General features: G+C 34.5%; 1 protein-coding gene across 1 annotated transcript in view; it reads left to right on the plus strand.

Moving 5' to 3' along the window:
- Positions 1–24,636, plus strand: part of RASA2 (RAS p21 protein activator 2) — a 41,295-nt gene extending 16,659 nt beyond the window's left edge. The window contains exons 5-23 of the mRNA XM_010082455.1: positions 2,119–2,202; positions 3,903–3,975; positions 5,211–5,287; positions 6,665–6,763; positions 9,270–9,426; positions 9,787–9,935; positions 11,285–11,399; positions 11,829–11,903; positions 12,631–12,754; positions 14,134–14,240; positions 15,628–15,714; positions 15,796–15,873; positions 16,315–16,388; positions 17,628–17,734; positions 18,037–18,119; positions 18,818–19,026; positions 20,431–20,534; positions 21,133–21,322; positions 22,210–24,636. Of these exons, the coding sequence (XP_010080757.1) occupies positions 2,119–2,202; positions 3,903–3,975; positions 5,211–5,287; positions 6,665–6,763; positions 9,270–9,426; positions 9,787–9,935; positions 11,285–11,399; positions 11,829–11,903; positions 12,631–12,754; positions 14,134–14,240; positions 15,628–15,714; positions 15,796–15,873; positions 16,315–16,388; positions 17,628–17,734; positions 18,037–18,119; positions 18,818–19,026; positions 20,431–20,534; positions 21,133–21,322; positions 22,210–22,240 (2,023 nt within the window). The 3' untranslated portion in view covers positions 22,241–24,636. The remainder of the gene's footprint in view (positions 1–2,118; positions 2,203–3,902; positions 3,976–5,210; positions 5,288–6,664; positions 6,764–9,269; positions 9,427–9,786; positions 9,936–11,284; positions 11,400–11,828; positions 11,904–12,630; positions 12,755–14,133; positions 14,241–15,627; positions 15,715–15,795; positions 15,874–16,314; positions 16,389–17,627; positions 17,735–18,036; positions 18,120–18,817; positions 19,027–20,430; positions 20,535–21,132; positions 21,323–22,209) is intronic.
- Positions 24,637–25,008: the final 372 nt, after the last annotated feature.

Consider the following 25,008-nt stretch of genomic DNA (forward strand, 5'->3'; position numbering starts at 1 on the left):
GTAGGATTTATATCTGTTTGCTGGAAAAATCCAGGATCTTGGTGAACGTGACACAGGCTGTAGGAAGAGAAATCATGTTGTTCTTGTTAAAATAATTGAATTCTATCCGTATCAGTTTGACTTCATCCATCTGCAATGAATTTGCTACGAGATTCAAGTTGAGGCTAACTTATAGCTACACTCGGCGCTCACCTGAAACTGAAAATCTCTGGGAGCTGCAGAGACAGTATGTTTAGTACTACAAAATGCCTCATAGTCTGAAAGAATCAAGCCCTAGCTGCATCAAAACAGATTTCCCAAATGACTAAAAAGTCTAGACAGTTTCATTTTGTCGCCACTCTTCTATGTCACGTGAGTGTTGGAGGAGGAATCAATTAATGCTTATGAAACAACTGGATGTTTCAAGAACCCATTTAAATGGTGGGTTTGAAATCACTGTAGGGTTCATTGTGATTCAAAAATTACTGAAATGCTGAAGGCCACGTGCTTGAAAACTGGAAGAAAAATAACAAATGATTGGGCAGTGGTTCAGCACTAAATGTTCCCTGAGCTGGCTAAGACAAAGGGACTTTTGGGGGGAAAATAAAGTCTGGTTTACAATTGTGCATACTCCAAATAGGGTGGAGTTTTGAGGCAGCGCAGGAGTGTTAGTGTCTTGTTTCCTTGCTTGTGTTTCAGTTTGCAACTCTTGTCATTCTTTTAACACTGTTTTCCTACAGTACAGAATGCATTTACTTAACAAGAGTGTGTAACTACTGTTGCTATTATGTAACTTTAGCTTGAGCTGCACAACTTACTGTTCCACCTTATAGTGTTAGAACGTTTGCTTGATTATTTGTATGAACTTAAGGAGAAAACGGGCTTTTCTGCTCCAAGTTACATAGGTTTTGGATTTTATTCAAACTGGTTAATTGTTGCAACAAAAAATTACTTGCATTAATTTAGTTAAATTCTTGCAATACATTATTTAAAAATAGATTATCTTGAAAAGACATAGTGGGAATATAACATTCAGATCTCATTTGTCTTGTTTATGAAATTGTGTAATCTGATGAATGTTTCTGGACTTAATAATACAGTGTGAATGGCTACATTAGAGCGTCATTTTGCTAGAAAGCCTGGTTTCTGCTGTAAGTTTACAAACTCTTTTGCTTTACTTTTGTTATTCCAGCTGTTTTTAGTTAGCACTCATATGTGGACAGCATCTGAAGGTTAGTCAGCTTGCTGACCCAGGCCCGTTTCTAGTAGTGTTGCTGCTGTGGTGATGCAAAAAGATTGCAAGCCTTCAGAAAAGGTCCAGAAAATATGTCTTTGTCCCTGTGAACGTTACTTTCTGACCATCCCAAAGCTTTTGCATCAGGAGTGGTAAACAGTGAGCCTATGTACCTGTTAAACACAAGCCTACAACTTCCTGTGCGAATCATAGAAGAAAACACTTTTTAAAAGGGCCATTTAGCTCTGATCATGCACTATTGTGAAAAGAGTTTGAAAATAATTTCTAAACACTATTTCAAAGGTAAACTGATTGTTTCTTTGTGGATGAATAGTAAGGATGGAACCTAGACATGCTAGGACTACACACAAGCAGTTTTGGATGCTTAGTTTTAAATAACATTTCAGGATGTGACTTTGCATTTCTCAGCTTACTCAACTCAGAATGTATCTTAGCCCAAATAAAATAATTTAATGCATTTTAATGCCTTCCAAATGTAGTTGCTGCCATGTGGATGAGGCCAAACAGCTTGTGTGCCTTGAGAAATCAAATTTAAAAGTTAATGAAGTCTGCAGTTTCTCCATAACATAGCAATTCATTTTACTTAGGATTTTGCCATGTATGTGTGATACTGGAATGTCTTTTATCGAAGCAATTCCAAGAATTTTGTTCTCGCAGAGCCCCCTAAGTCTGATTGTATGCTTGAGTATTACCTTTTATTACAATCCAGAGATCTGTACTTACAATCTACTTCATGTACCTGCATTACGTTCGATCAACACATATGTATGAGTGTGTAATACAGCAGAACTTGAATATGTTTAAAAAGAAAGGATTGTTTGGTTTTTTTTTTTTTAAGCCAAAGACATTGCTTCACTGATGTATTGATTGCCTTTTCTTTGTAGCATAAAGGAGTGCCATGGGTTGCCTCTTATAAATGGACAAAATTGTGACCCTTACGCAACTGTCTCTCTTGTGGGGCCTTCCAGGTAACATTTTAGTATTAAATTATTGAATCTAAAATGCTGTGATCTTAAACTGGAAAAGAAAGTCATAGGTTTTAAGCAAAAAATCTTTAAAATACAGAAAAATCTTAAAATTATTTCTTCGTACATCACATCTTCCATTGTTAGTGTACTTTCCTCTTCCCTACCATACTCCCAAGACTGTGAAGGTGTTTGTTCTGTCTGAATGGCCTGGGCTAGCCAAGAACCACTTGTCACTTGGTTCTTTCTTCCTTCTCAGGTTTTTGTACTGGACTTTTGATACCTGCACTGTTCTTTCTATTAATTTTTGTCAAATTACTGTATAGGACAATGTAGGCAATTGCTCACCCATGTTCCTCTGTTCCCTGTTTTTCTTAATGCATGAGGTTTTTTGCAGCAAATGTTTAGGAGTTGGGAGGAAGCAAGAGAGAAGAAATTCTGGCAAGACCTTTCTAATGCCAGCACCTTCAGGATGCTACTAAAAGTCCCCACAGTTTAAATGCCCCCTTTTTTGGATCGGCAATCCTGAATAACCACGGGGCATTTTCATTTAAGAAAAGTCCAATATCCCACACATTCACTATCTGCAAGTCCCTGCCCAATAATATCTAAACTAAGCTAGGTTTCAGTTGTTTCTTTCTTACAACATCAAACCGAAGTCCATCTGCTTTCTCTGATACTGAAGAATTGCCACTGTGAGCATAGTACCAGGACATCTTCTAGCAAACTTAGGTGTTTTGAAGACTTTGGAAGGATTGTCCCAGAGTAAGCTCTGATATATTTCATATATCATTACATATATTTCCTGCTTTGAGTGCTGTGATACAAATGGAACTGGGTGAATGTGGGTACCATACAATATTTACCCTGTTGGTATGGTAATACATGTACAAATCTAACAGAAGTTCCTGGTTAGGATTTTCCAATCTTGTGCATACGTGACTCATGTACCATGACTGGTATATTTATAAGGCCAGTGCCTGAAAACAGTTAGTTGATGTCTAGGACCGTTTTTCTTTTCCTGTGTCTGTTTTTTCTCCGCACGGTATATTTGTTTCTTTTAGAAAGCATTTTTATACTACGGTAGCTATTTACTAACTAAAAAAGGCCGTATTCTTTTATACAATGTGTAAAAATTGTAATAAATCTATATAAAACACAGGAGAGTGGGGAACAATTGTTTTGTTTGACCCTATGCTGTTTGGCATCTATCATTAGCAGCGATTCCTTCCAAAGAAAACATTCAGTGGCTTGGTGTAAGCCTCTGTCTGTAAAGAAGTAGTGGGTATTTCCCAACAGAGTGGGAAAAACAGAAATTGGCTGTTGAACAAGATGAGAGAAACTGTGTTCCTTAACCTGCGAGCAGTGGTAAAGAAATTGTCTGCAGATTTAGGTTTGAAATGCTTTAGAAATTGTTGATGTATTTTACTTGATATGTGTAAGTTATGCTCATTTGTGAAATAGAAACTGTGGACTGCGCAGGTGCACAATTAACTGGAAACAGCACTTGAAATTTCACCTTTGCAAACTATATTGTGAAGATGAACTAATTTTATTTTAAGATTTTCTTATTTGATCAAAGCGATCTCTAAAATGACAACAAATGTTTTAACTTAAATGCATGGATCCTTCTTGACAATAGAATGTCTTTGTAATTGTGTATTTAAGTTGTCTATGGTAAAAATTTTACCACATTGGAACAGGAATGACCAAAAGAAGACCAAAGTAAAGAAGAAAACAAGCAATCCGCAGTTTAACGAAACATTTTATTTTGAGGTAACTTTTTGTGTGGTATTCTGCCTGTTTATTTTATGCAACTCTTCAAATATTTTTAAGCAAGCTGCATAGCAGTACCTAACACAGAAAGCTCTCTTAAGCAAATTGAAGAGCTTTTACTAGCCTCTCAAATGTAAGTGAATGACATACTTAAATTTCTGGGTGCTGACAGATAATACCATTCCCCTTCAATTGCTATGTGAAAAATGACTTCCTCACAAGCACATATGTGAAGGTAATTCCTTGTCTTGAATCACTTTATATAGCATCTGTTGCCATCAGGAGTTCTGAGAGAACTGTAACCTATCCTGTGGAATTTGGTTTAAATATTTTCAAGAACATTGAGCTCAGAAAAACCCCCAACTTATTTATTTAATGAAACAATGTAGCAATTATACAAAATAAACACTAATTTTACTATTTTATTTTAGTTAGGATTTTATTTCAATTCTACATGAGTTACCCTACAACAGCCGAATTGCGAGTTTGAATTTTCATCTGATTTGTCTCAGTAATAAAAACTGCATTGGCTTGTAAGCATGCTATACTGTTCAGCTGAGAGCTGGAAGTAGTACCAGTATTACATGTGCCTCAAATGTATTATCATTTACTGTGTTTATATAGATTCTAGTTCTGCTGTGGGACTTCAGTGAGAAATTGTTCCATACTGTATAGAGTATCAACATATGGCATGTGTTTCAGTTGACCTGCTTAAGATACTGAGTAGTTTCTTAGGAAGTAAGATATTAGGATAAAAACGTGATCCAAACCGCTACAATAACTTAGGATTTATTGGAGGTAAACTGAGAATGCAATCAGTCAGGAGATGAGGAAAATTAAAATGGTAGGTTACAATTGTGGTATAACTAGGGCAAGAAGAGTGGACTTCTTATTTGTTGTTTTCTTAAACATCTCAGAACTAATTTTAGTGCTTTCTTGGGGCTCATGCTGAAATCAGGGAAATTCTTGCCAGTTTCATGTTGTACTTCCTCATTGTTATTTCTGATAGATCTATACTGTAATTCCCTTAGATACCATCACGCTCCACCATGAACCCTTCTTGACTGGTTTTTCACCTGCCTGTCAAAAGGCAGTTTGTTTGGTGAACTGAACATTTTCCTTTTTAAAAAGAACAGTAGCTATTTACCAATATTAATGAGGAAGGGCTTGCTTTGTTTGTTGGCCTCCATAATACAACAGTAAAAAATGTGTTAATAGGAGGAATTTACTTGCAGGTAACCAGGTCCAGCAGTTACACCAAGAAGTCCCAGTTTCAGGTGGAAGAAGAAGATATTGAGAAACTAGAAGTCAGGTAAGTTACGTAGATTAGAAAGTGATTTATTTTATCATTAATAAATCCTAATATTTTATTATCAAGACAATAAAGGTTTTGTTTTAATGTAACTCCAGAGAATGACTGATCAGAATGGTAGAAAAAGATTCCTCTAACATACAAAGTTACTCAAATTTTTCATGTGTTTCTTACTGAAGATGAGGTGGGGTTTTTTTGTTTTTAAGTGGTGGTAGAGTGTGTCTAGCAGCCTAAACTTGTTTCCTGTGCCTGTGAGTAAAGAGGCATGAGGACCTCCTATCCATATATTTTAGTCTGGGCAAAATATTGATAGTTGAACTTGTGCTAAAGGGTAACAGCATACCTTATGGTAGTCTATGGTTTCAAACATAGTAGACTGTTTCAGGGAAAACAGCTGAGAGAAAAGCCTCATTTATGAGGTTTCGTATTGCTTCTTAGAGGAATATTTGTGTTGCATCTTTTCCTTGCAAATGCAAAGAATACTTCGAAGTATATTCCTGTTTTCTGCTCCTTTACCGTTATAGCAGGTCTGTCTGTATTTGTGCAATGTAGTTAGAACAGTTGAGAGCCCTGGTGCTCAGTTTCTTTTCTTTATTGTACTTATACGCATACATGCACCAAATCTGCTGAATGACAAAGTCTTCAAGGCTAGTATATTATTCCTAACAGGCATCAGAAGAATAATTTAGTGGTTAGTTTTAATAGCCATTATAGAACTAACTTGGTATGTACATTTGTAACTATTAGCTTCATGAATATCTTAATTAGAATTGTATATTTCACTATATATGCAAATATATTTAGAGAAATAGTCATGCCCCAACAAATCTAGTTTTAATTTTTTTTGTTCTTCTTAACAACTGCTGTCTGTCAGAAATGTAAGAGAGGTAAGAAGTAATAGAAAAAACCCAAGGTGCATGTCTGGAGTCTGTCATTCCTTTTGAGGTTTTAAGCATATGAGCTGCTGTTTGGAAAACAAGCGCATGTGTTGGTGTGGCATTGCAGTGTGCCAAATTTTACCAATTAGATAGGGATATGCAAATATATTGGTTAAAAAGTTCACTTGAATTACCTGAGAAGAAAAGTACACAGTTTTTGGGGTGGAGACTGCTCAGAATACCTATATGTTGCCAATACCACTTTCATTTACTGATGCAAGGTCTGCGAGTCTAACTTTCACTGTTTGTTTCTTTATCTGTTCTTTATGGGTTAATAAGCCACTTGTTTGATTCTTCTTTATTTAATTAGAATGGAGTGAGATTTCTAACATTTCCTGCCTGCATGCATGTGGATTGGTGCTGTAAGGCAGTTACTGTTAACTTGAAGATTTTTGTTTCTCTCTGGGAGAAAAAAAATAAGTAATGTTCTTATTTTCAGGGTTGACATATGGAATAATGGAAATTTGGTACAAGACGTCTTTCTGGGAGAAATTAAAGTTCCTGTGAAGGTGTTAAGAAATGATTCCTTTCAGGCATGGTGAGAAATGGTGGCTCAGAATTGAATTTGCTTCTGTCTTGCAGATCTTCCCTTGCAAAGGATATGTTTTATTCTAATTATCCATTAAAATGTCTTCCTGTTGTAGTCTAGGTAAAATGCTTTTTCTAGAGCGTTTCCCTGCTTAATAAATTAACCTTGTCAGAGGGTACGTTTAGCCCCTCTCTTCCTCCAGTCTGCCCACTTCCACAGAATAGTTCATGTGTTTGAGGGGAAAGTGGGGAGAGTGAAGAAAGGGAAGATGGTGTGTAACTGTCTTTCAGTCAGTTTGCTGGATTTTAGTGATCTGTGTATGTTTTTCAGCCTAACCAGAAAACCTGGGACTTCTCAGAATTGTATCACTTGTAATTTAATTCCCAACTCAGACTTCCAAAATGACTGATGAAGAGTCTATTTAAAAATAATCATTAAGTATGACTACTTTTTTTTTTTTTTTTTTTTTTTCTTTCCTTTGGGGAGGTTCAGAAGGTATTTTCTGGAACCAACCCAATGTAATTTCAGAGGAGCAGGCACAGAAGTTTTAAAATCTGGAAGTGTAAGGTATGAAGGGAGTTCCGGAAAGAAAGACCTCTCCTTATAACATAGCAGCAGCCTGCCTTCTGAAGCTCTTGCAGGCAGGAGCCAATCTCTAGCCCATTTACTGTCTGAAAAAAAAAAAGGAATTGATGAGTACAACAGATAGGAATGCCTCAAACTGTGTAGAATATTCTGCTTTTAGTGCAGCTTTCAGTACAGAGAAAAGAGTGGAGGAAGCCCTCACATATCCACATAGAAAACACATAGGAAGGAAATGGGTAAACAGGAACTAAATGGAACACAGACAGGTCTCGGCCAAGAACCATTATGGCTCTGCTCCATGTACCCACCTTAGGCTCCAGGTGTCTTGGATGTGTCAAAGTTAAACTCTGCTTCTTAGTCTTAATGCTTGAATGTGTTCGTAAACACAATAAATGTTTGTGTCTGCATTTTCAATTTTTTACACAGTTTATTGCAGACACAGGCTTGTTCTGCCAGTGCTCTGAACTGATCAAAAGGTGTATGACCATATTAACATAATGACATGCATCCCTTAATAACCTGCTAAGAGATAGGTTGCATTACAGTGGACTCATTACCAGTGCATTGTGTTCATATAGCTTTTTTAATTGACCAATGTTCACTTGAAGCATTGATAGAGAGGTTTGTGTCTGCTAATATACTTTGTAGGCATACTTTGTATTGATCATCCTGTACCTAAAGGGGGCCTGCAGGAGAGATGGGGAGGCACTCTTTTGTCAGGGAGTGTAGTGAGAGGACAAGGGGTAACAGTTATAAGCTGAAAGAGGGGAGATTTAGACGAGACATTAGGAAGAAATTTTTCACTGTGAGGGTGGTTAGATGCTGGAACAGGTTGCCCAGGGAAGCTGTGGATGCCCCGCCTCTGGAGGGGTTCAAGGCCAGGCTGGATGAGGCTTTGAGCAACCTGGGCTAGTGGAGGGTGTCCCTGACCATGGCAGGGGGGTTGGAACTTGATGATCTTTAAGGTCCTTGCCAACCTAAACTATTCTGTGATTCTGTGATCCTCATATCCAATTATGATCTGCTTATCCAAAACTGTGATTAAAAATAACTAATTTTTTTATACTAATACCAATTTACGTAGAATGTTTTTGAAAACAGCTGAAGTACAGCAGATAAACTAGTCTCACTAGAACTAAATATTGGGAAAATAAGCCCAAGAATCATGCTGTCAAGTAGAGGTTCTCCTTGTAAATCAGTTTTACTGTATTAGCGTGCCTTCATGGGCAATGCATCTGATTATTATAAAAACTCTGATCTCCTGATTGTAGAAGTACAAATATAAATGATTGTAAAAGAATATTTGGAGATACAATTTCTGTTTGTCAGGCTGAATGTTCAAACTATACTGTGACACTACTTAAAAGCTGTTAAAATTTTTGTAGGGCTGCACCTCCTGTTGGAATACAGTTGAACTACAGCAAAAGCCAATGAAGAATTGTTTAATACATTTTGTATTGAGAGTAGGAAAAAAGCACACTTTAATCTTAATTGTTTTTCAGGAATGCAGCCTGCAATATTATGTATTTTTACTGGTTTCAGAGTAGACCTTTTAAATTCTTGACAATAGCTGTTCCATCTGCAATGTCCAACACCCTAAATAATATAACGTAGATGTAAAATGAGAAGGTCCAGCATAATTTCTGACTATTCCTGCTGTCCCAGTTGAGCAACAAGAAGTATATCCTATTTTGCTGTTCGGAAAGATATGAGAAAATAAATATACATTTCATTATGTGCTAAAGCTGCATCAAATGCTGCTCCTTTTGTTTTTTTGTCTCAGGTTTTTTTAATGTGAATTTTCTTGCCAGTTTTCAAACTCAGGTTATGTATACTGAAATAAGTAAATGTGATCTTTTGCATTACTGTAGAATTAGTCAAATTAATGAAACGTGAATCTGATATTTTAGAATTGCCCTTTTGCTTTCAGGTACTTACTTCAACCAAGAGAAAATGGAAACAAGTCTTCTAAAACTGATGATTTGGGATCACTTAGATTAAATATCTGTTATACTGAAGACTGTGTACTTCCGTCTGAATACTACACTTCTCTAAGAAACTTGCTGCTAAAGTCATCAGATGTTCAGGTACTGTTGTTGAAAATTTATTTTAAAATAAAACTTAAAACAAATTATGCAGTCCTATATGAGACAATTTGAATTATGAGTATCTATAGAATTATTGTTCCTTTGCGTTAATTACTGAGAAGGGTGAGTAGATGCTGAATTTCATTCTTAACGTGTCAGGTATAGAGTCAGTAGTACCAATTTTTAGTTAAATATTTCTGTAGAATTGAAACTTTTAATTGCCATTTTATACAGCAAATGTTGAAACTTTCTGTTAAGAAGCTATGTCTATAGTCTCGTTAGATTTGATCTGTACTGTGCCAAATACATGAAGAACATTTAACTACTTCACTCATTATTTCATATTCTGCTTTCTCACAGCCGATTTCTGCATCTGCTGCCTACATACTGAGTGAAGTTTGTCGAGACAAGTGTGATGCTGTTCTGCCTCTTGTACGGTTGTTGCTGCACCACCATAAGCTAGTTCCATTTGTTGCTGCAGTGGCAGAACTAGATCTGAGGGACACCCAGTATGTATTTCATGTTTAGTGATGTCATGACTTTTTAGATTATTCCTAGAGTTTCAAAGGGCTTTATGATGTAACATTGATAAGTCAGCATGTTGAATTTCTTTCTCTCATTGTGCAAAACTGACTAAGTACATTCATTATGTATGAATTAATACATTCATTAAAATCACTTTGAAGCTGGGAGTTGGAGTTAATGATTGTGTGGTATTTGGTAAAGTTTTGTAAAATTTTCTTGGAGCTAGTGTACAGCTAAACATAGCAAGCTAGCAGTCTAGAGTTGTGTCTAAGAGCACATAGTTTTTATTTTAACTTCTCATAATTTGGCCACTCTTCAAATTTTACTGGTCATTAGATTGGTACTTAACATTCCTAAAATTGCTGAGAAGCCTTATCCTGTTTCCTTTAGTATGTGACTTAAATGAGGTGTACTGTTTTTCTGCAAAGATGCCTTGTAAGTATGTACATGTTCTCCTGCATGCCTTGAAAGTAGCAAGCACAGGAGTTTTACCAAGTAGCCCTGTATGGCCTGTGAGTTTGCAGCTCTGTGGTTGGGAGAGAAATGAACTAGACCTGACTAGTGGCCACTGAGGTGCTGAGTCCTGTCATGTGGAGATGTGGAAGGGATTTTGTCACCACAGGATAGTTAATTTCAAAGCTGTCTTATTCCAGATTTAAATTAGGTGAGGCAATTTAACTGTGTAGAAGGAGGTGACTCATGGAAAATAATTTTCTAAACTGCATTTTAGTTCACACATTCCTTTCCATTATAATTGAACTGTAACAAAGAAAGATTAAACTGAATCTCTCAGATTAGAAAGACAGACTTTGCACAGCTGGCTCTCAATTTTCTTCAACAGCTGTAATGAATAAAAAGCATAACTGTGATTAAGTATGTTTTGGTTAAAGTATCTAAGTTTATCAGTGTAGTGCAGCACTATGCTATTTATTGTAGCTTTAAGATTTTTTTTCATCAGGACTACTGGAGGAAGAATTGTATAATGGTGAGGTACAAGTTCTCATTATTTTGGAATTTTCTCCAATTGTTCTTTCTCGTGTTCAGCACTGGATTACAATTTCCTTTGTCTACAATTTCTTAGACTTTTCCTTATGGTTCTATTTGTGTTCCTGGTTTTGGTAATAGGTGTAATAATAATCTTGTTTATTCTCTCTCCGTTCCTGAGTGCCATTGCAAACTGAGTATCTAGGTTCTGGAATTCCTGACTGGAATATATAAAAAAATGTTTTGAAGAAATTCATTATTTAATAACAAGATAAAGTATTAATCAGATTTTGTAACTGAGCTTCTTATTTTTTCCCCTGTTTGAATAAAATGAATTCTTTTCTTACAGAGAAGCAAACACAGTCTTCAGAGGCAACTCCTTAGCAACTCGGTGTGTAGATGAAATGATGAAAATAGTGGGGAAACACTACCTAAAGGTTACTCTGAAACCTGTTATTGATGAGGTAGGTTATCCTACTGAAATTTTTTCAGGACACTTAGCCCCCTGAGGTATCCTGTCTCTTTGGTAGGCATTCTTCTTACAGCTCCTTGTGTGGTAGCAATCAATCAGTTGGGGGAATTCTAGAGGAAAGTTAAATGGAGCAATAATTGGTTAAGTTTAGTGGGAGGAACCGCTTCTTGTTATTTATGTTCCAGATGCTTGAAAGGAAACAGTCAATGACAGTTGCTTCAGCCTCTAACACATTGCAGAATTTAGCCACATGATGCTTTATGTGCACACACAAAAGTGAGGTTGATTATTGTATGCTGTTTTGGATCATTAGAACCTATTTAGAGTTTTACCCCTAAATCTAAGACAGAATCTGATTTTAAGTAGGTGAATTTCCATGCTTTCAGTGTGAAAAATTGAACTCTAGTTTTGTTTGTTTCAGATATGTGAGTCTCCTAAACCCTGTGAAATAGATCCCATCAAATTAAGAGAAGGGGATAATGTAGAAATCAATATGGTGAGTTTCCTAATCTCTGTCCTAATTTAAACTTTCTCCAAATCTGATAGAAAAAAAATTTAAAAAGCAACTCTGTATAATGGAAAATGTGTAACTTGTAGTATAATTCTCTGATTCCAGAGGAAACAAAGGACAAGTTGTATTTTCTTGTCCTTGTTTATGAAAACAGCAAAGAAAGAGCCCAACAGAAAATGGGGCAGGGAAGAGAAACTAAAAAAAGGATTACAGTCTTTCCTACCAATTTGTTGGGTGTTGTGATTTGTGATGTTCTGTACTCGGCATCTAGATGATGAAGTAGCTAATTAGGACTGCTTTAACACTTTTCATTGAAGTTTTACTTGCACATACCTGTTAACCAGAGGATGACATTTAAGGCAATAGTAGCTGTAACAAACTAAATTAACATTCACTAGGTGTGCATGAAAAGTGCTACTTCCTTGTAGCGTGTTGTTGTCAAATAGCAAAAATGGCTTTTGACAGATCGTTGTATATTGCCAGACACTGCTTATGTACTTTAATATAAATGAGTATTATTGAACTACAACAGTAGTAATCCCATACAAGTATTATGAGGCTTTGTAAATGTGCACTGTACTAAAATATGCAATTGAATAGTCAGGCAGAGTTTTGAAAAAAACGGATAGTAGTGTTATGTTTGTGTTCAGGAAAAAAACATAGAAATGCAAATGTTAATCTTCTGAAAAAATACCTTTTTTCATAATTGCAGGAAAATCTACGCTATTACGTAGACAAAGTATTCCGTGAAATTGTGCGGTCAAGTATAAGTTGTCCTACCCTAATGTGTGATGTTTTTTATTCTTTGAGGCATCTGGCTGCCAAAAGATTTCCGAGTAAGTGTTCTCTAAAAACTTTTGAAAACAGTGTTCAGAGTGAAGTACTTAACTTCTGCAGTTACCTTGTGAGGATTGTTAAAATTCTTGCCTTGTCCAAAGCTGTGCCCTGAACATCTTACCTTGACAACTAGGCATTTGTTTTTCTGTCAATCTCTAAGTTATAGTAAAGCCTTATGATCAATCAGCAAGAATTTTGTAATTTCTGATACAAAAATGTAGCAGGTCAGAAACATGCAAGACAGCAGCAAATAAAACATCACCAACAAAAATATGAGGTACTAGAAGAAAAACATAAGTAATAAAGGATGTGATTTAGTTGAAAGATATGTAAAATTGGCAGAGCTTATCTGTTTATTGCTTCTAAAGCAGCAAGATGGAAACTTGAAAATAAATTTGGTGTTTACATCTTAACTGCATGAACTGCAACTATGTTAACTGTGACTAGAACATTCATAAGTGTCCAGCTTTACTACTTATGGGTAGTTTGGGGGAGGTGGATAATGTAGAATATTTAATGTGTTTGTAATGTGAACAAAATTAGAACAGTTTTATTCTTTTAGAGTGGTTTTAATATGGGAATAATGTAATGGGTCTGAAATACTCTTATACTTCAGTCAATTAAAATCTGAAATGTCATATAAAAGCTACAAAGGAAGAATATACTTCTCATAATCTGGAACCTTTTTTTGGTTTATGTTTGTCACTGGAACTGATGCCATAAATTCCTCTAGTTAAGACAGTCCTTTCAGAATAACTAACTTCCCAGACAGATCAAATTGAAGTGGTCATTAGAGTAGGGATGTGATCCCACTCTGTTTCTCAGTATAGAGGTGTAAATATACCCAAAATATTAAATGAGAAAATCTTCATTTACAGCAGCAAAATTATATAAAACCATGGTTTTAATATGCAATTCAGAATTGGAGTTAACATTCATACGTGTTGACTGCATTTGTTATGCAGCATTAATGTATTTGAGTTGATCAGTGATTAGCTTTAGAGGTGAATAAACCCGACAGCCCTAGTGTTTAGAGGCAACTGCTACAGTATTTTCTCTTTCGGTTCAACATATATCCAGCTGTACCTGATCAACGCTGTATGTAAATGCTTGCAATAATCTAATCGTTCCTAGTAGTGGAGCTGATGAGTCAGTTTTATGAGAACAGAACTTGTTTTCAGAGAAATAAACCCCCCATTGTAAGTAAAACATTTCTTGCCATGACCACCTTTCTCATTTCATGCACTTCATTGATTTTTCTATTCTGTTTTAAAATATAAATGTCTTCTCTGATGTTATCTTCTTAAGGATTTTTATGTTGACTGTCCTCATTATTTCCTGTTTAGTGCATGACACATTTCATGGTTTTTCTCTGCAGATGACCCTCATGTACAGTATTCTGCAGTGAGCAGCTTTGTGTTTCTTCGTTTCTTTGCTGTAGCCGTAGTCTCACCTCATACTTTTCATTTACGACCTCACCATCCAGTAAGTTTCATGAAGCTTTGTTCTGTTTTATTCTTAACTGTCAGATCTGTTTATTTGGAAAGGCAGAAGTTACTTTCAGTGGGTCTGTGACTGAGAAATAAGATTACTAAATGTCTCTAGGTTGAGTTTTCAATTTTATACCTCCTCAGAGGAACTAAGACATTTGCAGTTCTTTAAGTGTCAAATTTCTCAGTCTTTGAGGCATTCTCAAATGATGTGGAAGAGCTATTGATATTAGGAATGTGCTGCTTTGTTAGCGTAGCAGCATAACTGAGGGTTCTATAAGGCATATGCCTAAACTCCATTCGTTCCTTCCACCATAGAAGTTAAATATCCAGATGTCACCTTTACTTTTAAAAAAAATATTTTCATTTGTGTCTTAAATACAGGTTGTAAAGTTATGCAATAATTGGTCTGTGTATTTGTTCTGGACTCTACTAGTTGCAGTGGGTTACCAAATCTTCCATTTTCAGTTTTCAAATTGTCAATTAGATACACGTAAATTAAACTAATAAAAAAACAAACTTCAAAGACAGGAATATGGAGATAAGAATTAATTTCACATAAAATACAAAAAATGTATGAAATCTTCTGCTCCAGAGGTTATCTTTATGAGCTTATTTTATCTGCTTAGGTATGCTGTGCTTTCAAAAGAAAAAAACCTTACTCAAATTCATTCCTTTGACATAATCCATTTTGTTGAGTAAAAAAAATTACAGGATTTTATCACTTGAGGGTTAAACATTTTAAAGGGAACAGCAAGGCCTCTTTCTGTGGCTGTGTTTATAATTCTGTACTAAAATGCAAGCAGTGAGGTAGCAAACAAATCAGGCAAAAGCCTTAAAGACGAAGTTTTAAGTTGATTTTGAATATTTCAGAAGCATTAGATGTGTACTTACAATTACAGGATTTGAGGGGTTTGAGATATTTTATAGGTAAAAATATTTTTCCAATATTTAGTAGTATATAGTACTAGGATGAAATTCTCGTGGTAATGAGTAAAATATTAAACACTGTGTAGTAGCTTATGAAATGCATATATATTCACAAAGCACAAGTACTAGCAGAGAATAATACTGTGTACGCATTTCTTCTCCGTGGGCGAAGAAGAAAAGGAATGAAGATGTGTCAGATTTACTACATTGTATGATATAATAATTTTTGTGCTTATGAAAAGCTTTAGTATTGCTGTGTAGTAGCTTATGAAATGTAGTAATACTGTGTACGCATTTCTTCTCCTTGGGCGAAGAAGAAAAGGAATGAAGATGTGTCAGATTTACTACATTGTATGATATAATAATTTTTGTGACATTTTCATTTTTAAATCTAAAGTTTTACCTGGAATTGTGAAAAAATGTGACTTCTGAATTCTGTTTTTTTATTTTAGGATGTGCAGACTTCTAGAACGTTAACTCTCATATCAAAAGCCATCCAGACTTTGGGAAGTTGGGGAAGTTTGACCAAAAGCAAACTTGTAAGGCTACTAAAATTCTTTCTCATTTCATAGACAACATTCTTTGAAAGTTTATTTATGTCAACATACCTTTTTTTTCAGTCAAGTTTCAAGGAGACCTTTATGTGTGAGTTTTTCAAAACATTTCAAGAAGAAAAATTTACTGAATCTGTTAAAAAGGTACCTTTCTTTCAGTTTGTTTTTTTTTTTGTGGTTGATGTATCTGATCAGTCTTAACTATTAGAAGGTTGTGCTATTGTTCAGTTTTCTGTTAGAGAAAAAGAAAAATTGTGATTCACTTCAGATGTTTTAAACATCCACACGATCGAATACACAAGAGTTATACATAGTTGACTAAGGTAATTTAGTTCAAGAAAAAAAGTCTAAATTTTTTGAAAGACTTTATTAGATCTGCTGTTTGGGAGTTAGTTAAAGAATTCTTGTGTGGTTTATGGGCAACACTTGTTACATTGTTCCAAGTCCCTGCAATATATTTTCATCTTATCTGTTGCATAAAGTAGTTGTTCTGTTCTGGGAGAATCTGTACATATATAGTTTCAAAATAGCATTTGGTTGTTCTGTTTCTGAATAGTATATATTCCCTATGTATTTTTCCTTAAGTTCCTAGATGATGTTTCCTCTACTGAAAGTAAAGAGCCCAGTGGTCTGAGTGAGCCAGTACATCTAAAAGAAGGGTAAATACGTCTTGAATCTGTATCATGCAAAACAGAATTGACTTGTTTTTTCATTATGCCAATTAATGCTCATTAAAATGTTTGATATATTGTAGAGATTACAATATTTGTAATTTGTGATAACTCTGTGTTAGTTTGCAGAATTAGTTTGAACCAACAGCTGTAAACTTTCACAACTCATCTTTTAAATACTTTGGAAAAATAATTAAAAGCTGCTTAAAACCTATTAAAGCCTGTCTCCATTTCTGTTACAATTCAGTGTGTCCTCTGTGATGGTTTATTCAGGATTGTGAAGGTGTATTTTAGAAGAACGTATTAATTTAGAATTACTTTGCATGTTGTTTCAGCTCAGCCAGCTAAATGTTCTGTCCTTAAAGTAGGGGAAAAAATTACCCTGTAATTGGAGTACTTAACAGTAAATGATAGAAGGCTTTTATAGCAACTGAGGTGAAAATCACTCTTAAGAAATGAACTGTCATTTTTGATGTTGATCAAGAATAGGTGATTAATGCAAACAATATTTATGGGGAAAAAAATATTTGTATTTACCTGGGAAGCAGATTCATAGCAAGTAAATATTCTTCTGTGAAACAAGTATCCAAATTTTAAATAAGGAAGAAATGTACCTCTTATTAAAATACTAAATAGAAATTAAGGAGACAATTGTAGTGGATCAATGGTTAGTTTTAGCAATTTGGAAGCTATTCTGTGTCATAAATTGATGGCTGTTGCTCAAAAAAAAATAGTTGCCAATGAGTACACTTAAAAGTGTACTGAATACATACAGTTTGTGTGTACTTTTGCTATTGAGTCATGTTTGGCATCATTTAATTTATATTCAGTTTGTGAGCCAGATATGGCCAAGTACATTCACATGTAGAAAGTGGCAGGAAAAAGAGAATCTTGTAGTTGAATACACCTTACTCCCTTTTGGGAATATGTTGAGTTCTGTATCTGAGTAAGTACCTACTCCAAATTTACTGCTGCAAATGAGTCTGGACTGCATATTTTTCAAATTCCTTTCTTATTTATGGAACCCTGTAGATAATCACCATACTGGGAGGTAATCACAAGGATCTGTTTTGAACAACTAGTAGATTTTTTTTTTTTTTAAGCTATGATGAAGTAGATTTTTATGTTGCTACATGATGAACAATAATGTGTTATCTCAATAAATGGTTTTGAAAGCTCTTTGGAAGACTAATTCATTTACAGTTTAATTTGATTCTGCCTTTACAGAGAGATGTACAAAAGAGCTCAGGGAAGGACTCGGATTGGTAAAAAGAATTTCAAGAAGCGGTGGTTCTGTCTAACAAGTAGAGAATTCACCTACCACAAACAGCAAGGTAAATTATGTTTGTTTTACAATTATTTTTATTTTCTCAGTATTTTCTAAGTGTTTGCATTTGATTTGTGTTTTTTAAAATGTGTAATTGTTTTCATTTCCCAAAGTACATATTATATGTTTTAGTTACCTTTGCCCGGTATTACTGCAGAAACAGTAAATGCTTCTGTCTGTGATTCATGTACATCTTCTCAATAAAAAAAATGCACATTTTGAGAACTTGACCTACAGTATCGGTGCACTGAGGTTCTAAAACAGCTTGTTTAAAACTCACTTCACTCATTAGTTTACCATTTTTTACAGATAAAGAACCAATTTTCACTATTCCAATCAAAAACATCCTTGCAGTAGAGAAGCTTGATGAGAGCTCCTTCAACAAGAAAAATGTGAGTCAAAAGATAATTTATATGTAATTCTTGAAGTGTCTTTTAAATAAAAGATTATAATTAGCCAATAGTTACCGAACCCTGTTCCTAAACACTTCAGCAAAAATTCTTTTTTGGATTAGGAATAAAAATCAGTATGCAGTATTTCCAAGTACTGTTGTCCTGGTTTGGTCTGGGGCAGAGTTAACTTTCTTCATAGTAGCTGGTGTGAGGCTGTGTTTTGTTCACACAGCCTCGTTCTGGACCCATTGCACATCAGTATTTCTGTTGTTATTTCAATCCAAAATTCTGAGACAGTTGTAAAAGGACCACTGTTAAGGCTGTGGATTGCTGAAGGAGGCACTTCTGGGAATCTTCTGTTACTCGGGATATGAAGCATGAAGTCTGAAGTCACATTTAAAGATATGTGAAGGAACAGGACAGAAAATGCCTCACATTCTTATTTTTAAGGATTCTTTTTTGGATGAGGAAATGGTGTAGATGGAACACAGGGAACTGTTTTGGGGTTTTTTCTCGTAATTAGGGCTGTGGTAAAATTGAAGAGGTGAAAAGTTGTCTTCTCTCTTGTCTCGCTTTCTGTCTTATTTTGGCTTTGAATTGCCTGAGCTTTGAAATCTATTTTGATATATTCAAAGTTGTTCAATAACTGGATTTTTTTTCTTTTTACTGAGCAGAATAATGTTGTGTTCCTTCTACAGATGTTTCAAGTACTACATGGAGAAAAGCCACTCTACATCCAAGCAAATAACTGTGTAGAAGCTAGTGAGTGGATAGAAGCTCTTTGCCGGGTAACGCGATGCAACCAGAAGAGGCTTAGTTTTTACCATCCTTCTGCTTTTCTGAATGGGAACTGGCTTTGCTGCAAGGCTACAATAGAGAACACAGTTGGCTGTGCTCGTTGCACTGCGTAAGTTACTTCTGTCCTGGTTACAGCTGAGAAAGTTAACTTTCTTCATAGCAGCTGGTGTGAGGCTGTGTTTTGGATTTGTGCTGAGAAGGCTGATAACATAACATACTGGTGGTTAGAGTTGCTGCCAGAACAGTCAGGGACTCTGTTTTAAGAGGGCCATCCAGGAGGGTGAGCGAGTGGTTGTTGTGTTTTGCTGACAGCTTCTCATATGAAAATACCTATGTTTTGTAGGACAAATACTGTATGATTCACTGTACAACTTGAAAAACTGAAGGCAAAGCTTTCCCTGTCTACTTTAGCAAGTACACTACTAAAAGCATGCTTTACTAATAAGGCCCAAAGTACTGGATTTTACTAAGTCTATCAGCCACAATATGAAATTAAGGTAACCAATTCAGCAGGTAAATCAGAAATAATGAATGGTTATTTTCTTTCCATGCAGAATAATAAATTTAATACCTCAAGTTTATTCAGATACCAAACTGAATGCAGAAATATGGCATGCATAGGTCATCTATATGAAATAATCCAAATACCTTGCTGCAGAGGGCTCAGCCTGGAAGTCTCTCTCTCTCCCTAATGACATTGTCTTGTTTTATACGGTCACATTTTTATTTTAACCTTGCATATTTTAGAACACAGTGTACTAAGAAAATCAGCTAAATCTTGGATGTAGATTCTGACAAATGAGTTGGTTTATGTATGTCAGCAAAATGAAGAATGTCTTATAATGCATGAGTGCCTTTCTTTAAGCTGCTAATTTCTGAAAACAATCAAATGCTCTGAACTTTTTTAAAAATAAATTTAACTGGGTAGGTTGCATTAACTACAGACAAAAGATCTCAGTCAGTCCTCTAGAATTCAGTATAAGTCCTACAGGATAACTTTCTGAAAATATATATTTAATAATTTTTCCATGTTATTCGGTTATTCCTATGTTAGTTTTCTCCACAGTTCAAAAGATTCCTGTTACTAAATAACTTTCAGTTGGCTTTGTCTTTCTGGTTTTTTAACTGTTCTGGTTTAGGGATGTATCTTGTCCTTCTGGTTACCTTTCAAGTACAGTAGATTTTAAGAGGTCAATTAATTGTCATTTAATAACAGTTAATCTTTGATGTTTTTGAAATATTTTTTCTCTTGACATACTGAATAATAAGTTATATTGGAAAAAGCCATTTTTAGTATTGCTGTATTAATTGCCCTTAAACTGTATATATATGTTTCAGTAGGACACTTAGAATGAATGGTAAGTTTGTGTAGCAATTGTGAAGCTGTCTGTGAGTGATAGATGTATTAAAAGGCTAAGTATATTGAAATGGAATCAGGTTTTACTTGCTTTTAAACCTTTAGGAATGACTTATATTGACCACGTCGTCTTTTTTTTTTTTTTTAACCTTTTAGAGATGTTCCTGCTGCTACTAAAATTGAGATTGATGGAGACAGAGAGACGGAAAGAATTTACTCACTTTTTACTATCAACATGTCTAAACTACAGAAGTTTGAAGGTACTAAAATCAATAGTTCAGAATAATTATACTGATATTATTCAGCTCTAATTCTTTAGGCCCATAACATCAGCTTGATGTCTTAACAATTTACCTGAAAATAATAGAAAGTAGAGACGCAGATTGTATTTTTGTCATCTTAGTACTCTGGTATCAGACATTCTTCAGTAATTTCTTTACAGTAGACATCAGGCATGCACATTGTTCTAGTTGAATTGCATATATGAAATACTTTTGGCAGTCTAAACAGAAAGTCTGCAAGTATAGCCAGTTACTCTTATGTCTTTGCTCTCCTTTTCCTGACTATGGAGTGAATTCTGTTGAATGTGGTTGAGTTGGAAGAAAGCATTGGTCTTCTATTAATGTGAACAGGAGAGAGTTGGATGCTCAAGGTGCTGAACACAACCAGCAGAGAATAAGCCACAAAACTGTAAATACTTCTAGTTGATACTGTCTCCTCCTTTTGACTTAACCCACTTTATATATAAGCTAGAGTAACTTTACATTTCAGAATTTCAGACTCACCGTTTATGTAAGAGGTAGATCTGTTTGTTAATTATCAAAATTCTAATTGGGATAATTGTGGTAATTTTTGTAGAGGCTTGCGGAAGTATAGCAGTCTATCAAGGTCCACGGAAAGAACCAGATGATTATTCTAACTTCACAATTGAAGATTCTGTAGCAACTTTTCATACACTTAAACAGATAATAGATATAGTAGAAAAGCTGAATGAATCGCATGAAAAATACCGAAAGAAGAGGTCATCTAGTGCTAAATATGGTAGTGAGTAAGTATCTTATGTAATTCTGACATACTTACGTGTGTATTTTTAAAAAAATAAATCACAGAACAAGGCCAGGCTTGTTGAGGTAGAGATAATTAAACTAAAAGTAGATTTAGACAACACAAAGACATGGGGAAAATAAGGTACATCATTTGTAGTAATGCAGCTTTTTACCAGTTGTTAGAAGACACAAGGAGTTCCTCTGGTGTGGGATTCATCTGCGTTCCTGTTGAGATTCCCATAAGCGGGTGCAATGACTCTGTCATTTCCTTGCAACTTGACATCTGAAGGGCATACAAAATTTATCCCTAGCTGTCTGCCTACCTTCTAATTTTTTTTCAAAATTCCAAATTTCAGTGAAGAAATAATTAAAAATCAACTTATATAAGACTGTAAAAATGACACTGCAGAAACATATCTTTCATGCAGTATATTTCCTATTTGTAATTCACTCGCCATACTCAATGATAAATACTATTTCTGGTGAAGTTAAAAAAAAATAATAAAAATCCGTTCTTTGTAATACATTGTTGTTCCAGAGCAGATACTTTCAATTGTTTTCCATCCTGGCTGATATCTGTGGAACACCACTAGCAAGTTTTCTGTTTTCTCCTTTGCTTCAATAAGGCTTGATTTACCAGAAAAAAAGAATGCTCAAACCTCGATTTGGTTTGCCTAGTTTAGTATTTGATTGAAGTTGTTTAGAAAAATTTGCTTTGATTTAGAGGTCTCGTGAAAGTACATGAGGTTTTCCTCAAATCATGAAACTTCACGAGTAGTGATAGAAATTATGTAAAAAATACAGGTTTGCTTAATAAATTTTAAATTCTATTATGCAAATTAGAAAGCAAATTATAACCTTAAAAATATTTACATATTTTTTTTTTCAGAGAAAATCCAATTGTTGGAAAAGTTTCGTAACCAAAACAAACCTGTGGCACACTTGGATGAAAAAAGAAACTGGAAATGTTCTTGAGTATTTTGGGGTTTTTGTTTTTTTTAATCATTATATGCATTTTTACAAAGTATTTAAGAATGAACATAATTGCTAGTTGTGTTGACAATCTATTTAATATTTAATATAAAAATATCTACTTGGAAATCTGGTCTTAAGGTTTATTCTCATTTTGCTGAAGAACTTGAAGTTCCAGGTTCTTGAAGTAACAGGTGTGAATAAATCTAAATGTTTTGCCATTATTGTCTTATTGGAAAGAACTTTCTAAACAAATAAGCTTTTTAATGGAAGAAAATCCACACAGCATTTGTTGGTTGGATTACATCTCTCAGTACCTACACTGCAAACTTGTATGAGTTTACCGTGAGTGCCTGCCCTGCTGATATGGATCCTGAAATAGAAATCCCAAGATACTATGACATGGAAAAGATCTCAAGCTTCACACTCAAATTAATTTAACTTTTTTCCTTGTATTAGGTGTTGTCATGACTTGATTTATCTACAGCTGAAATCTTACAAAGTTATGCAGTATGCTGCAAATAATCAGGACAGCAGATACCAGTGTTAGTTATGTTTTTAAGTACTAAAGAAGAAGAAATCAGGGAACTTATGTTGTATCTCTTGTTTACATTTCGGGTGAGTAATATATGGAGTGACATTAGACCACTGTTTATTTTCTTTAGCATTTTTAAAGGTACCTTTTTTTTCTTAATCTAAAAAGAAATGCAGGGTAGCAACATTCTTTTAAAATAAGTTTGCCTACGGATATAAAAATTTAAATGTGAACAGATTGTGGTTAAGTACTGATCAATTTACATCATCCCATGTATGATTTTATTTCTTTTTTTTTTATAAAAAGTAATAACTAGTTCCAGCTCACCTTTTGACTACAAATATAATAAATAATCTCTATTATAATCACTCAAAGCACTTTAGATATCTGGACTAGCCCAGATTATTTTTAGATACTTTGTAGTATCTGCTTGTTATGATCAGTTGAATGATCAACATTGTTTTGTCTTTAAGCAATGCTTCAGTGAATATTTTTATATCTTTAATTATATGGATTCGTATTTGCCACTTACTACAGTCAAGAATGCCAGTTTAAAATTGTGTTAAGATGAATTTTTGCTCACTTCATTGGAGGAGTTAGGTTTATGCTGAAAGAAAATGCATGTATATAACCAGGAAGAAGCAAAGGTATTAACTGTGGCAACTTTGCTTCATCAGTATTAAATACAATGGTACTTCTTGGAATATTATTTTTAATAAAAACTGTATGTGGTACTTTTATTTTTGGAGCATTTGCTGCGGGGTCTTTTGTTGTTGTTTTATTGGATGTTTTTGTTGTTTTGGGGGTTTTTTTTTTGTTTTTTTACAATCATCATTTGGCCAAAATAATTAGGAATGTAACTTACAAATATAATAGAAATCCACCATGCTTGAAACTGTAAGCTGTTTAAATTACTATACATTTAGTATACTGTTGTAGGGAGGCTTTCTGTAATAGAAGCAAATTGGCAAGACAAGACTGAACTCTTTTGCAATGAATGTAACTTGTTAGAATAGCTATTTGGTTTAATACCAGACAAACTATTTTAGAATATTTGGGATTCAGTACTAGTGTCTGCAATGTCACAATCATCTAATCACCCCAGCTGTGTTTGCCTTTTCCTTTTTCACGTGATTGATGTATTCTAAGGGATGTTTATTTGCCAACAGTTGAAACTGGGGGAGGGAGAAGAGAATATAGTAATGCCAAGAAATGTGTTTTGCCAAGGTGAAGTGGGTCTGATTAATTGCTATTAATAAAAAACTGCCATTAAACAAGGTTGAATGGGGTTGAGTGTCAAAGTTAGGTTTTACTGTACATGGATTAATCCTGTGACAAAGTCTCTGTTCCTTGGAGCCATTTTCTGTTGTTTCAAAGTCAAATTTATGAAAAATTAAATTGTATACTCTTGCAACATTTTTAAAAAATATGCACTTTTTTTTTTGCTTTGGTACTGGAATATCTAGGAAAAAAACAGAGACCATTGAATATTTGTGACCCTTAAGATTTGATTTCTCATTTTATAATGTTTTAAAATGTGGTAGATGTTCTAGAATTTAATTAGGTACAAGTAGGATGATTTATAATAAAAGTTGCCTTCATTTTGATTAGTCTAGAAAGATTATGTTATTCAGTAATTAGTTCTGTTAGGATTGTAAATTATCATTAGTTTTAATTTGTATTATGATGATGTATTGTTGAATGTATTTTTATTTAAATTTTATTTTCTTATCAAGATATTAAAATGTTTTGTAACATTGCTTGAGAATAACTCACAAATAAATTACAACAAACTTGAGATACGTTATGTGTTTATTGTGAGGCCTGACTTTTTAAAATGTTAGCGTTTATCTGATGACTGAAATAATAGGGGTTTACATACAGGAGTTGGGCATAAAGAGAGAGATCTAGTTGACAGGAAAAAAACCCAACAAAATTAAGTAGAGGGATCTTGCATGGTCATCTACAGCATTGTTACATTCTAACTAAGATTGATGGTTGGAGAGAGAAGTGATAGTTAATCATTTAGCACAAGAGCATGCATAGAAGCCTGAGTAATTTGACAGTTTTTGAAATGTTTTCAATGACTAGTCTGGTATATAGAAAGATATGTAGTACTACGTTACTAGTGCTATATGACTATTTTTTTTTCTTGCTTACTGATTTGTCTTTCATTACCTG

The sequence above is a fragment of the Pterocles gutturalis genome, unplaced genomic scaffold, assembly GCF_000699245.1.
Source record: "Pterocles gutturalis isolate BGI_N339 unplaced genomic scaffold, ASM69924v1 scaffold32819, whole genome shotgun sequence".
NCBI classification, from domain to species: domain Eukaryota; kingdom Metazoa; phylum Chordata; class Aves; order Pterocliformes; family Pteroclidae; genus Pterocles; species Pterocles gutturalis.